This window comes from Stomoxys calcitrans, chromosome 3 (assembly GCF_963082655.1).
Source record: "Stomoxys calcitrans chromosome 3, idStoCalc2.1, whole genome shotgun sequence".
In the NCBI taxonomy this organism is placed as follows: Eukaryota; Metazoa; Arthropoda; class Insecta; order Diptera; family Muscidae; genus Stomoxys; species Stomoxys calcitrans.
Window position 1 is genome coordinate 163,681,086 of NC_081554.1, and position 15,215 is coordinate 163,696,300.

Genomic DNA, 15,215 nt, shown 5'->3' on the forward strand with positions numbered 1-15,215 from the left:
TTTCTTCAATTCTTTATACACAAAAAATTAATTCTGCTTTAAAAGTCGAGGTAAATAAAAGTTAGTTATTTGTTTTTGTAAAATAAAACAAAAATACAAATTTGTATTTCTCTTTTTTACTGAAGAGGTAATTCAAAAAAATTAACATACACCGATTTGTTTTAATTGGATGCAATATTTATATCATGTACAAATACATGGGCAATCAGTCATATTAATCACTGCCATGCTAACTGTTAAAACGTTTGCCGCAAGTGTTATTCAATTGGTGTCCAATGGTAACTCATTTAATGAATTATTGCATATCAGTCTCTGGAACACAAAACAAACACACACGCATACACTTTCGCATTTGTTGTTAACGAGTTCGCGTGTTATCCTTAAATTAATGACATTAGTGTCAATAACAATTAACATGCCAATAAACCATTTAAAATAAAGAAAAACTTAAAATTTAAATTTAAATTATTATTTAAGGCAATTAAAAACTGCATGTGTACTAGGACATCCTGTCGCAGATGGGTGTTAGCATGACACTGATAGCCTGGTTTCGAATCTAAGCGAGAACATCATCAAAAATTGGAATCAGTGGTTGTCCGGTAACTACTGCTGGCGACATTCGCAGGCCTTCAGTCATGTAAAACGCTAAAAAGTGATTTCATACTGGAGCATATAGAATACTATTGGGTTGCCCAAAAAGTAATTGCGGATTTTTTAAAAGATAGTAAATGCATTTTTAATAAACCTTAGAATGAACTTTAATCAAATATACTTTTTTTACACTTTTTTCCTAAAGCAAGCTAAAAGTAACAGCTGATAACTGACAGAAGAAAGAATGCAATTACAGAGTCACAAGCCGTTGAAAAAATTTGTCAACGCCGACTACATGAAAAATCCGCAATTACTTTTTGGGCAACTCAATAGTATAGTAGCTGACCCGGGCCCGCTGCGCTGCGCCTTCATTTACTTTATATGGAACAAAAGTTTCCTTGGAATATTTATTTTCGACAATTAAAGATCTTTTAATGAAATACCATGCTAACTTGACTAACAGTTTAATAATATTAGTGCCTTATCTGAATCCCATATAATCTTTATTGGTCTACGAAATTAAGTTTGGATGTAAAGTGTACTCCATTCTTAAAATACATCATTTCAGCCCCATATTCTCATGATGTCTGATTTAGTTTTGTTTTCGGGGGAGAGGTGATCCCCCAGATACTTGGCCCTGGGAAAATACCAGCATCGTGCTCTTCTCTCAAATACCATTTATTTATACCCCATATTGCCATTGGCTTAAGAGGAGTTTACAGGATGAGGCGTCCCCCAAACACATGGTCCCAAAATAGGTTGTCAAATTCGTTTTTATACTCACCACCGAAGGATGGGGGTATATTCATTTTGTCATTCCGTTTGCGACACATCGAAATATGCATTTCCGATCCTATAAAGTATATATATTCTTGATCAGCGTAAAAATCTAAGACGATCTAGGCATGTCCGTCCGTCTGTCTGTTGAAATCACGCTACAGTCTTTAAAAACAGAGATATTGAGCTGAAATTTTGCACAGACTCTTTTTTTGTCCATAAGCAGGTAAAGTTCGAAGATGGGCTATATCGGACTATATCTTTATATAGCCCCCATATAGACCGATCCGCCGATTTAAGGTCTTAGGCCCATAATAGCCAAATTTATTATCCGATTTTGCTGAAATTTGGGACAGTGAGTTGCGTTGGACCCTTCGACATCATTCGTCAATTTGGCTCAGATCGGTCCAAATTTGGATATAGTTGCCATATAGACCGATCCTCCGATTTAGGGCCTTAGGCCCATAAAAGCCACATTTATAATCCGATTTTGCTGAAATTTGGTACGGTGAGTTGTGTTAGACCCATCAACATCCTTCGTCAATATGGCCCAGATCGGTTCAGATTTGGATATAGCTGCCATATAGACCGATCCTCCGATTTAGGGTTTTAGGCCCATAAAAGCCACATTAATTATCCAATTTTGTTGAAATTTAGAACAGTGAGTTATATTAGGCCCTTTAACATCCTTGGTAAATTTGGCCCAGATCGGTTCAGATTTGGATATAGCTGCCATATAGACCGATTAAGGTTAAGGTTTTGGGCCATAAAAGGCGCATTTATTGCCCGATGTCGCCGAAATTAAGTTAAGTCCCTTGACATACTTCTGCAATATGGCACAGATCGGTCTAAATTTGGATATAGCTGCCATATAGACCGATCCACCGATTTAAGGTCTTGGGCCCATAAAAGCCACATTTATTATCCGATTTTGCTGAAATTTGGGACAGTCAGTCATGTAAGGCCCTTCGACATCCTTCGTCAATTTGGCCCAGATCGGTTCAGATTTGGATATAGCTCCCATATAGACCGATCCTCAGATTTAATTTCTTAGGCCCATAAAAGCCGCATTTATTACCCGATTTTATTGAAATTTGGGTCAGTGAGTTGCCTTAGGCCATTCGACATCTTTCTTCAATTTGGCCCTGTTCGTTTCAGATTATGATATAGCTGCCATATAGACCGATCTCTCGATTTAGGGTTTTGGGCCCATAAAAAGCGCAGTGAGTTGTATTGAGCCCTTCGATGTTTGTGTTCAATTTGGTTCAGATCGAACCAGCTATCTTATAGACCGATCCCTAGGTTGAACAATAACTTGTACTTATAACCATTTGGTCTAAATCGGATGATATGTCTATATAGCTGCTATGGGGCATAAGGTATGCATTTTTCACTGGATTTTGACGAAAGGTTGTTCACATATATACCCGAGGCGGTGGGTATCCAAAGTTCGGCCCGGCCGAACTTAACGCCTTTTTACTTGTTTAATCTCAAGTACCTTTCATTTGAGCCACATATTCCCATGGTCGAAAAATGTTTTCCTTTGGGGGTGTTTTGGGAAAGGGGTGATGCCCTAAATACATGGTCCTACATTTGGATATCAAATTCGTATTCTACTCCCAAATACCTTTATTTGAGCCCCATATTGCGATGGTCACTAAAAAATTGTTGTTTGTGGGGTATTTTGCGAAAGAGGTAGACCCCCAGAAAATTGATCCCGGAAATGGGTATCAATTTTTGCTCTACCCCCCAATACCTTTCATTTAATCTCCACATAAACATGGTCGCTAAATATGCCCGATTTAGGGGTGTTTTGAGGATTGGGGTGGTCCCCCAAACACTAAGCCCGGAAAATATATCAGCAACGTGCTCTATTCTCATATATCTATATATCATTTATTTTTACCCCATATTGCCATTGCCCTCAATATTGGATATCAAGTTCGTTTTCTAATCTCATTTAAACTCCTTGTTGCAAAAGTCAGCAAATATGTCCGGTTTGGAGTATTAGCCCTAAAAACTATGAATATTTAGTTCCACTCTTTTTAAGACCCAAATTGTCTTGGTGAGCAAATACGTCCTATTTGGGGGTTGTTATGGTGCTGGGATGTCCCCTAGACAGTTGGCCCCAAATGTTGATATCAGATACGTGGTCTACTCCAACATACATTTTGAGCCCCATATTTGCATAGTCGGCAAACATTGGGGGGTGTTTTGGGGGATGGGCGGCCACTCAGTGAGTTGGCCTTGAAAATATACATCGGATTCGTGTTCCACTTTAAAAACCCTCTTAGTTGAGTGTCATATTGCAATAGTCAGCAAATACTTACTATTTGGGTGGTGTTGTGGGGGTGGGGGGGCCCTATACACAATTTTCCCAAACATTGATATCAAATTCGTACTTTACTCCCAAAGACCTTTTATTTGAGCCCCATATTGCTATGGTCATAAATTTGTCCCCTTTGGGGGATGTTTTTGGTGAGAGGCGGCCCCCAAAACATTTGGTCCCATATTAAGATATTAGATTCGTATTCTACATTCCAATACCTTATATTTAAGTCCCATATTCCCATGGTCAGTAAATAAGTCCTGTTTGGGGGGTGTTTTGGGGAAGGGGTGGACCCAAAGAAACGTGGTCCCACATTTGGATATCAGATTCGTATTATTCTTGCAAATACCTTTCATTTGAGTCCCATATTGCCATGGTCGGTAAATATGTCCGGTTTGGGGGTGTTTTGGGAGTTGGGCTGGTCCCCATAGCACTTGGTTCGACAATTGGATATCAGATACGTTTTCTTATCCTAAATACCGTTCATTTGAGTCCCATATTGTTGTGATTGGTCTAAATATATGTTTGGTAGGTTTTAGGGTGGGACGTCACCCCTAGGTACCCCATCCGAAATTTGGATACCAAATTTTTATTTTCAGGGTACTATATGAGAGCACACAAAATTTCACTTAAATCGCACCACTCATCTCCGAGATCTGGCGTTTCTGAAAATTAGGGTAAGGGGGAAGGTCCGCTCCCCCTTCAGATATCAAAAAATGTAGTACCCTATTTTCACCACGGGGTCATTATGCACCATCTGTGAAAATTTCAAGAAAATCGGTTCAGCCGTTTCTGAGTCTATAAGGAATACACAAACATACAAACAAACACAAATCGATTTTTATATTGGGTTGCCCAAAAAGTAATTGCGGATTTTTTAAAAGAAAGTAAATGCATTTTTAATAAAACTTAGAATGAGCTTTAATCAAATATACTTTTTTTACACTTTTTTTCTAAAGCAAGCTAAAAATAACAGCTGATAACTGACAGAAGAAAGAATGCAATTACAGAGTCACAAGCTGTGAAAAAATTTGTCAACGCCGACTATATTAAAAATCCGCAATTACTTTTTGGGCAACCCAATACTAATAAGTACAAGTCATTGTTCAATTACGTATAACAAAATATTGGTCTTTTTAGCAGCTATATCTAGAAATAAACCGATCGGAACCATATACGAAAATGATGTCGAAGAGCCTAACATAAGTCACTGTGTTAAATTTCAGTAAAATCGGATTATAAACGCGCCTATTATGGGGCCAAGATTTTAAATCGAGATATCGGTCTAAATGGCAGCTATATCCAAATCTGGACCGATTTGGTCAAGTTGCAGAAAAATTTCGAAGGCGCTAACACAACGCACTGTCCCAAATTTCGGCGGAATCGGAAAATAAATGCGCCTTTTATGGGCCCAAAACCTTAAATCCAGAGATCGGTCTATATGGCAGCTATATCTAAATCTGGACCGATCTGGGCCAAATTGACGAAGGATGTCGAAGGACTGTCACTGGATGTCACTGTCCCAAATTTCAGCAAAATTGGGTAATAAATGTGGCTTTTATGAGCCTAAGACCCTAAATTGGAGGATCGGTCTTTAAGGCAGCTATATCCAAATCTGAACCGATCAAGGCCAAATTGAGGAAGGATGTTGAAGGGCCTAACACAACTCACTGTCCCAAATTTCAGCAAAATTGGGTAATAAATGTGGCTTTTATGGGCCTAAAACCCTTAATTGGAGGATCGGTTTATATGGCAGCTATATACGAATCTGGACCGATCTGGACCAAATTAACGAATGATGTCGAAGGGCCTAACACAAGTCACTGTCCCAAATTTCAGCAAAATTATGTAATAAATGTGGCTTTGGGCCTAAGACCTTAAATTTGAGGATCGGTCTATATGGCAACTATATCCAAATCTGAACCGATCAAGGCCAAATTGACAAATGATGTCGAAGGGCCTTATACAACTCACTGTCCCAAATTTCAGCAAAATCGGATAATAAATATGGCTTTTATGGGCCTAAGACCCTAAATTGGAGGATCGGTCCATATGGCAGCTATATCTGAATCTGGACCGATCTGGGCCAAATTGACGAATGATGTCGAAGGGCCTAACACAGCTCACTGTCCCAAATTTCAGCAAAATTGGGTAATAAATGTGGCTTTGGGCCTAAGACCCTAAATTGGAGGATCGGTCTATATGGCAGCTATATCCAAATCTGGACCGATCTGAGCCAAATTGATGAATAATTTCGAAGGGCGAAACGCAACTCAGTGCCCCAAATTTCAGCAAAATCGGGTAATAAATGTGGCTTTTATTTGCCTAAGACCCTAAATCGGCAGATCGGTCTATATTAAGATATAGTCCGATATAGCCCATCTTCGAACTTAACCTGCTTATGGACAAAAAAAAGAATCTGAGCAAAGTTTCAGCTCAATATCTCTATTTTTGAAGACTGTAGCGTGATTTCAATAGACAGAAGGGGAGACGGACGGACATGTCTAGATAGGGTCAGAAATGGATATTTCGATGTGTTGCAAACGGAATGACAAATGAATGAATGAATCCTTCGGTGGTGGGTATAAAAAAACATAAAATTGAGAAAAATTAATGAAATCTTTATTTGAATCGATAGTACGGTCCATATGATTTAATATTTGAAGATTATTTCATGCAAATGTAGACCGTGACTGCGCCTCAAATGGTCCATCCTTCTTTTTTTTGCAATTAAAGCTGGTATGTCTGTATAGCCATGTGATTTCACATAGCCCCACAAAAAATGGTCGAAAGGCGTAAAATCGCCCGATCTAATTGGCACGGGGGCCAATTGACCAGTATCGAACGTGAAATAAAATGTTCACCAAGCTCTTGCATTTTGTTCAAAAAAAAGTGGATACCATCCCACGATAGCGCTCACCATTCACAGTTACGTTTCGATTCGCATCATCTTCGAAGAAGTACGGTCCAATGATGCCACCAGCCTATAAACCGCACCAAACTGTGACTTTTTCTGGATGCATTGGTAGCTCTTGCAATAATTCTGGCTGATCTTCACCATAAAATCGACAATTCGGCTTATTTACGTACCCATTCAGCCAAAAATTATCTTCGTCGCTCAATGGAAGAAGCGCGCGATGATCTTCTTTAACAGAGCACGCATTTTCAAAATAAAATTCTATAATGTGCAAACGTTGTTCGTTTGTAAGACGATTCATGATTAAATTATAGACCAAACTGAAGATGTTTGAGAGTGAAACAAAACGAAACGTGCGTGAGCTATTCAAACCGGTGATGCCAAAAAGATAATAGCTAAAAAAATTACCCTTTATAACGATGAAAATAGGATTAAATATTGCGTTTTTCACAGTATTATGACAAAAGGGTTGTTATATTATATGTATTGGGTTGCCCAAAAAGTAATTGCGGATTTTTTAAAAGAAATTAAATACATTTTTAATAAAACTTGGAATGAACTTTAATCAAATATACTTTTTTTACACTTTTTTTAAAGCTCAATCCGGCCGAACTTAATGCAAAATGCAAATTTTGCCCATGAACATTCCACTAAGGAACAGGGACAAACTTCTCACATATCAATGAGTGCAGTCCGATTCAAGTTTAAGCTCAATGATAAGGGGCCGGCCTTTTTAAAGCCGAGACCGAACGGCGTGCCGCAATGCGACACCTCTTTGAAGAGAAGTTTTACATGGCATAGTAACTCACAAATGTTGCCAGCGTTAGGAGGGGAAAGCCACCGCTGAAATTTTTTCTGATGGCCTCGCCACGATTCGAACCCAGGCGTTCAGCGTCATAGGCGGACATGCTTACCTCTGCGCTACGGTGGCCTCGAACTTAATGACTTTTTACTTGTTACTCATAATCCCCGTCTTACCTAATATTGTGTAAAGAAGTACAAAAGAAGTGCAGTACTTATAAGGCGATAAGTACTGTACTTATAAGTGCAGTACTTATAAGGCGATAAGTACATCGAAATATCCATTTCCGACCCTATATAGTATATATATTCTTGATCAGCGTAAAAATCTAAGACGATCTAGACATATCCGTCCGTCTGTCTGTTGCACAGATTCTTTTTTTGTCCATAAGCAGGTTAAGTTCGAAGATGAGCTATATCGGACTATATCTTGATATAGCCCCAATATAGACCGATCAGCTGATTTAGGGTCTTAGGCCCATAAAAGCCACATTTATTATCCGATTTTGCTGAAATTTGGTGCAGTGAGTTGTGTTAGGCCCTTCGACATCCTTCGTCAATTTGGCTCAGATCGGTCCAGATTTGGATATAGCTGTCATATAGACCGATCCTCCGATTTAGGGTCTAAGGCCCATAAAAGCCACACTTATTACCCGATTTCGCTGAAATTTGGGACAGTGAGTTGTGTTAGGCCTTTCGACTTCCTTCGTTAATTTGGCCCAGATCGGTTCAGATTTGGATATAGCTGCCATATAAACCGATCCTCCGGTTAAGGGTCTTAGGCCCATAAAAGCCACATTCCCTATCCGATTTTGCTGAAATTTGGAGCAGTGAGTTGTGTTAGTCCCTTCGACATATTTCTGCAATTTGGTCCAGATCTGCTCAGATTTGGATATAGCTGCCATATAGACCGATTTATTGATTTATGGTTTTAGGCCCATAAAATGCTCATTTATTGTCCGATGTCGCCGAAATTTGGGACAGTGAGTTAAGTTAAGCCACTTGACATTCTTCTGCAATATCGCACAGATCGGTCCAGATTTGGATATAGCGCCATATAGACCGATATCTAGGTTTAAGGTTTTGGGCCCATAAAAGTCGCATTTATTGCCCGATTTCGCCGAAATTTGGGACAGTGAGTTGTGTAAGGCTCTCTGACATTTTTCTGAAACTTGGCGCAAATCGGTCCAGATTTGGATATAGCTGCCATGTAGACCGATATCTCGATTTAAAGTCTTGGTCCCATAAAAGGCGCATTTATAATCCGATTTCACTGAAATTTGTGACAGCGACTTATGTTCGGCTTTTCGACATCCGTATCATATATGTTTCAGTTCGGTTTACTTTTAGACATAGCCTCTAAAAATACCAATATTTTGTTATACACAATTGAACAATGACTTGTACTCATAAGTATTTGGTCCAAATCGGAACATATTTTGATATAGCTGCTGTGGGGCATAAGGTATGCATTTTTCACCGGATTTTGACGAAAGGTGGTTTACATATATACCCGAGGTGGTGGGTATACAAAGTTCGCCACGGCCGAACTTAACGCGTCTGTAACCGTTTGCTACTTTTTTTCTGATGATATGATTGGTTACACCAATTAAGGTTTACAAAAGTCAATAAACGGACTTTGGTCATGTTCAAAACTTATCACCGCCCTTTCTACTTGATTTTTTTTCCTATAATGCCCTCATCCATGTTATATGGCCTGGAATCTCTTAGTCAGCTGTCATGTAAGACAACAACAAAGAAACATTTTAACCCTGATACAAGCATTACAATAGCCCTCACAATCAATGCTAATTAATAGGGTTTTTAGTTTGTTTTACGGCTACAACGTAGTTTGTAGTGTGGCGTTAATTTGCACTTAATTTAGATAAGGCTGTCGGCGTAAGCATGAGACAGTAGTTGTTAAAAAGTCAATTTTCTCTACATATTGACAATTTTCTATTAGATCCCTTGCGCGAGCTTACCTTTTTGTAGCTGTTGTAACCCAAAAAAAAAGAAGTCTTTCTTTGCTATGAATGCCTGTCTATCTGTCTGTTTGTCACCACTTGCTTTACCTTTTTGTGTTGTGGTTGTTTTTGGTCTACGTTTTTGGCCTGAAATTAACAACATTCTAGCAACAATTTGTTGTGTTAATTTTTAGCAAATAATAAAAATCAATTTTTATAACTTAATACAATGGCACAATGACAGCGATGGCAACTCACCCCAGCACCGCGCTCAAAGCAAAAACAAAAATTTACACGAATTTATTATAAAAATTAACACAAATTTCGAGTGATCAGATCACACGTCTTTGGTGTTTTTTTTTTTCATTTTTTTTGAATCCAGACAGACTTCTCCACCAGGCAAACGCAGGCAGGCAGGCAGGCAGGCAGACGAGCAGTTTTCTGTTTTTGTATGAAATTGTTTTCAAAAAAATGAATTTATTTCCCTGCTAAGCAGCTCAAAGAATTTAGTCATAAAATCGAATTGAATTCGTAACGGTCGATACTTTTACAGCTGCACCGCCGATGCCAATGCCGTCGTTTATCGTATGCGAAAAATCTGAAAATAATAAAACCATAATAATTATATTGGTAAATCGTATTGATTGCCATATATAAAAATCATATCAATAACGATTGTAATTAGTTGCTAAACGGATTATAAAAACAAAGGAGTTCAACAAAACCAAAAAAAAACAGATAATAAAAAAATATCGAGAAATATAAGAAATACAAAAAAAAAACAACACCCACCAATGAGAGAAATGTATACTGTGCATGTATGTGTGTCTTTGTTTTTTATAAAAATTTATAGAAAAAATTAAAAAAAAAAAATGATTACAAAAATTATCAATTCGCAACCATTTTAGATAAATAGGTGAAGTGGTTATTGCACAAAAAAAATGAAATAAAAAGTATTTAATGTGATCGATGGCATGTATAGAATATTTCTTAAACAAAATTTTGAAATCCTTAATTGAATAAAAAAACTTCTTTTAAAATAATTTATTATATAAAAATACTAATACTTTTACTGTGTTGTACATCAATTACTTTTAAAGTGCTGTACATCAATTTAGTGTTTTCCCAGACAATGTCCGATAGACTGGTTCCCTAATTCACTTTGTGCAAATATGCTTAAAATGTATCAGCAAGCTGTTATGTTTGATGATTTGAAGAATATGTGTTACTCCAAAAAGTAGAAAGACCTACCACATAAGGCCAAATGAATATCGTTCAGTTTTATCATCATATTTTGTGCCAGAAACTTCAAAAACGTTAAAATATTCAGAATAAAGGTCCTCTGGGATCTTCTGTCTTACAGCAAGGACATATCTACTGATAGGTGAGGTTAGGTAAAGATTAAGTGGCATGGCAGTTTGCCATCAGACTAACTTAGACATGTTCGTCTATTGTTATTCCACAAGAACAGAAAGTCGAGGAGCCTAAAACAGTCCACTGTGTCAAATTTCAACGAAATCGGACAATAGAAATGCTCATTATGGGCCCAAGACCCTAAATTGAGATATCGGCCCACATGGCAGTTATATCGAAATATAGACCGATCTAAACCATACTCAGTATGAATATCGAAGGGCCTAATGCAGCTCAATGTGCCTGAATTCAGCGAAATCTGCTAATAAATTCACCTTTTATGGTTCTAAAACCCTAAAAAAATGTGTTTATATGAAAGTTATATCCAAATCTGGGCCAATCCGGGTCATATTGAAGAAGGATATCAAGGGGCCTAACACAACTCACTGTTCCAAATTTCCGCGAAATCGGACAATAAATTAACCTTTTATGGGGCCCAAGACATTAAATTGAGATACCAGTCTATATAGCAGCTCTATCTAAATCTGGACCAATCTGGGCCAAATTGAAGAAAGATGTCGAAGAGCCTAATACAACTCACTGTCCCAAATTTCAGCAAAATCGGACAAAAAAATTCACCTTTTATAGGTCCAAGACCTTAAATCTGGAGATCGGTCTATATGGCAAAAATTCAAATTTGCCATAAACATTCCATTAAGAAACATGTCCGATTCAAGTTTTAAGCTCAATGATAAGGGGCCTCCTTTTTATAGCCGAGTCCGAACGGCGTGCCGCAGTGCGACACCTCTTTGCAGAGAAGTTTTTACATGACATAGTACCTCACAAATGTGGCCCTCATTAGGAGGGGAAAATCACCGCAGAAAAATTTTTTCCGATGGTCTTGCCAGGATTCGAACCCAGGCGTTCAGCGTCATAGGCGGATATGTTAACCTCTGCGCTACATGCCAGTTATATCAAAATAATTAACTGACCGAACTAAACCATACTCAGTTGGAATGTCCTAATGGCCTAACGCAATTCAATGTGCCCAATTTCAGCGAAATCTGTTAATAAATTCACCTTTTATGGGCCTTAAACCTCAAATCGAGAGATCGGTCTATAAGGCAGCAATATCCAAATCTGGACCGACTTGTGCCAATTAAGATAGGGATGTCGAAGGGTCTGACATTACACACTGTCCCAAATTTCAGTGAAATAGGACAATAAATGCGTCTTTTATGGGTCCGACGCCTTAAACCGGGAGATCGGTCTATATGGCAACTATATTCAAATCTGAAAGGGTATGGACCGATCTGAACCAACTTAAACAAAGATTTCTAGGAGCCTTACATAACTCACTGTACCAAAATTTGGCAAAATCGGACAATAAATGCGCCTTTTATGGGCCCAGGACACTAAATCCAGAGATCGGTCTATATGGCAGCAACATCTCAATCTAGACCTATCTGGGCCAAATTACAGAGAGATGTCGAAGGGCCTAACACAACTCACTGTCCCAAATTTCAGCAAAATCGGACAAAAAATGCGCCTTTTAGAGGCCCAAGGCTTTAAATCGGGCGATCGGTCTATATGGCAGATATATCCAAATCTATACCGATATGGACCAAATTTAGGAACGATATCGAAGGATATAACACAACTCACTGTCCTAAATTTCAGCGAAATCAAACAAAACATGCCCCTTTTTTAAGCCCTAGACCCTAAATCAAGAGATCGGTCTATATGGCATCAATATGGAAATCTGGACCGATCTGGACCAAAATAAAACAAAGATGTTGAGGGACCTAACATAACTCACTGTCCCAAATTTCGGCGACATCGGACAAAAAATGCGAGTGTTATGGGCCCAAACCCTTAAATCGAGAGATCGGTCTATATGGCAGCTATATCCAAATCTGGAGCGATCGGGGCCAAATTGAAGAAGGATGTCGAGTGGCCTAACACAATTCTCTGTCCCAAATTTCAGCAAAATCGGATAATAAATGCGGCAAAGACATTAAATCTGAGGATCGGTCTACACATTTTATGGGTCCAAGACCTTAAATCGGGAGATCGATCTATATGGCAGCTATATCCAAATCTCTACCGATCTGGACCAAATTAAACAAAGATGTCGATGGGCCCAACACAACTCACTGTCCCAAATTTAGGCGAAATCGGACAATAAATGCGCCTTTTATAGGTCCAAGACCTTAAATAGGGAGACCGGTATATATGGAAGCTATATCCAAATCTGAACCGATTTGGACCAAATTAAAGAAGGATGTCGAACGGCCTAACACAACTCATTTTCCCAAATTTCAACAAAATCTGATAATAAATGCGGCTTTTTATCGGCCCAAGACCCTAAATCGAGAGATTGGTCCATAAAGCAGCTATATCCAAATTTGGACCGATCTGGGTCAAATTGATAAAAAAAAAATTCAAACGGTCTAACTCAAATCACTGTCCCAAATTTCAGCAGAATCGAATCGAACAAATTTGGCTTTTATGGGCCAAATATCTCAAATTTCCAGATGGGTCTATATGGGTGCTATATGAAAATATAGTCCGATTTTGCCCATCTATGAACATAGCCTGCCTATGGACAAGAAAGAAATCTGTGCAAAGTTTCCAATCAATATCTCTAGTTTTAAAGACTGTAGCGTGATTTCAACAGACAGACATATAGGCATCGTCTTAGATTTTTATGACGATCAAGAATATATATATACTTTATAGGGTCGGAAATGGATATTTCTATGTATTGCAAACGGAATGACAAAATGCATATACCCCCATCCTTCGGTGGTGGTTATAAAAATGTCTTCTAGTTCCTACCGTTGAACTATCCAAATCGCTTTAGAAAGCCCAACAACTTACGTATATTCACATCCGCTAGATCGGACAAGATAAGAGCAGACGATTTGGCAGTGAATGCCAAAGGACTGCCGTCAATAACCCGAAAGACTTCGGGTTAACGCAATACCAGTTAGGAGAGTAGTTGACAGCGAAACGGTCGGTATAACGGCGAAAATCCTATAGGGAGATCCGGATCATTCGAAGACGAGGACTATTACTGAAAAGAGCCAAATCGGGTAAGAATTGCGCCATCTAGAAGCTCAAGAAATCTAATCGGGACATCGGTTTATATGGCAGCAATATCAGGTTATGGACTGATTTAGAACATACTTAGCATTGGATAAAAATTGCGCCGTCTAGAAGCTCAAGAAGTCAAGACCCAAGATCGGTTTATATGGCAGCTATATCAAAACAGGGACCGATTTGGTTCATTTACAATTCCAAAAGACTTATAGATCTACATCATGTTATGAACCGATTTGGTTCATACTTGGCACAGTTGTTGGAAGTCATACCAAAACGACATATGCTAAATTTCAGCCAAATTGGAAAAAAAAAATTGCGTCGTCTAGGACTTAAGAAGTCAAATCAAGAGATCGGCTTATATGGGAGCTAAAGCAGCTTATGGATTGATTTAGATCATACTTAACACAGCTGTTGGAATTTATGCCAAAACGATATGTGCAAAATTTCAGCCAAATTTGATAAGAATTGCGCTCTCTAGAAGCTCAAGAAGTCTAATCGGGAGATCGGTTTATATGGCAGCTATAACAGGATATGGACTGAAAATGACTTAAAATGACATGACGATCAAGAATATATATACTCTATGGGGTCTTAGACGCATATTTCGAGGTGTTACAAACAGAATGATGAAATTAGTATACCCCCATCCTATGGTGGAGGGTATAAAAAATACATAAAATTCATGAAATCTTTATTTGAATCAATAGTACGGTCCATATAATTTAATGTTTGAAGATTATTTCATGCAAATGTTGACCGTGACTGCGCCTCAAATGGTCCATGCGCTTAGTTCAATTTTGGCTCACTCTTTCCAATAAATGCTTCAATGTTGTCTTCCATTGCATCAATTGAAGCGTGCTTGTCTGTATAGAGATGAGCTTTAACATAACCCCACAAACAATAGTCTAAAGAAGTTAAATCGCACGATCTAGGCGGCCAATTGACCGATCCCAAATGTTCACCGAACTCGCCTCTCAATAAGTCCATTGTTACACGCGCTGTGTAGCATGTGGCACCGTCTTATTGAAACCACATGTTATGCAAGCCAAGCTCTTGCATTTTGGGCAAAAAAAGTTGGATATAATCTCACGGTAGCGCACACCATTCACAGCTGCGATGCGATTCGCATCATCCCATAAACCGCACCAAACTGTGACTTTTTCTGGATGCATTGGTAGCTCTTGCAATGCTTCTGGCTGATCTTCACGCCAAAATCGACAATTATTCTTATATACGTACCCATTGAGCCAAAAATGAGCTTCGTCGCTGAACACAATGTGACCATAATGAACTTTCTTAACAGAGCCCGCATTTTGATAATAAAATTCAATTAACCGCAAGCGTTGTTCGTTTTTAAGACGATTCGTGGTTTGAC

The 15,215-nt window shown here is 38.5% G+C and overlaps 1 protein-coding gene across 3 annotated transcripts in view; it reads left to right on the top strand.

Annotated features, from left to right (window-relative positions):
* Window positions 1-15,215, top strand: part of LOC106088610 (sodium/hydrogen exchanger 9B2) — a 161,882-nt gene that overhangs the window by 105,910 nt on the left and 40,757 nt on the right. Inside the window, exon 1 of one of the 3 annotated variants that reach the window (XM_013254204.2) lies at window positions 9,915-10,197. The exons of the other annotated variants lie outside the window; for them this stretch is intronic. Coding sequence (XP_013109658.1) covers window positions 10,174-10,197 — 24 coding nt within the window. The 5' untranslated portion in view covers window positions 9,915-10,173. Of the gene's footprint in view, window positions 1-9,914; window positions 10,198-15,215 lie in introns of those variants that run through there. 3 annotated transcript variants of the gene reach the window in all.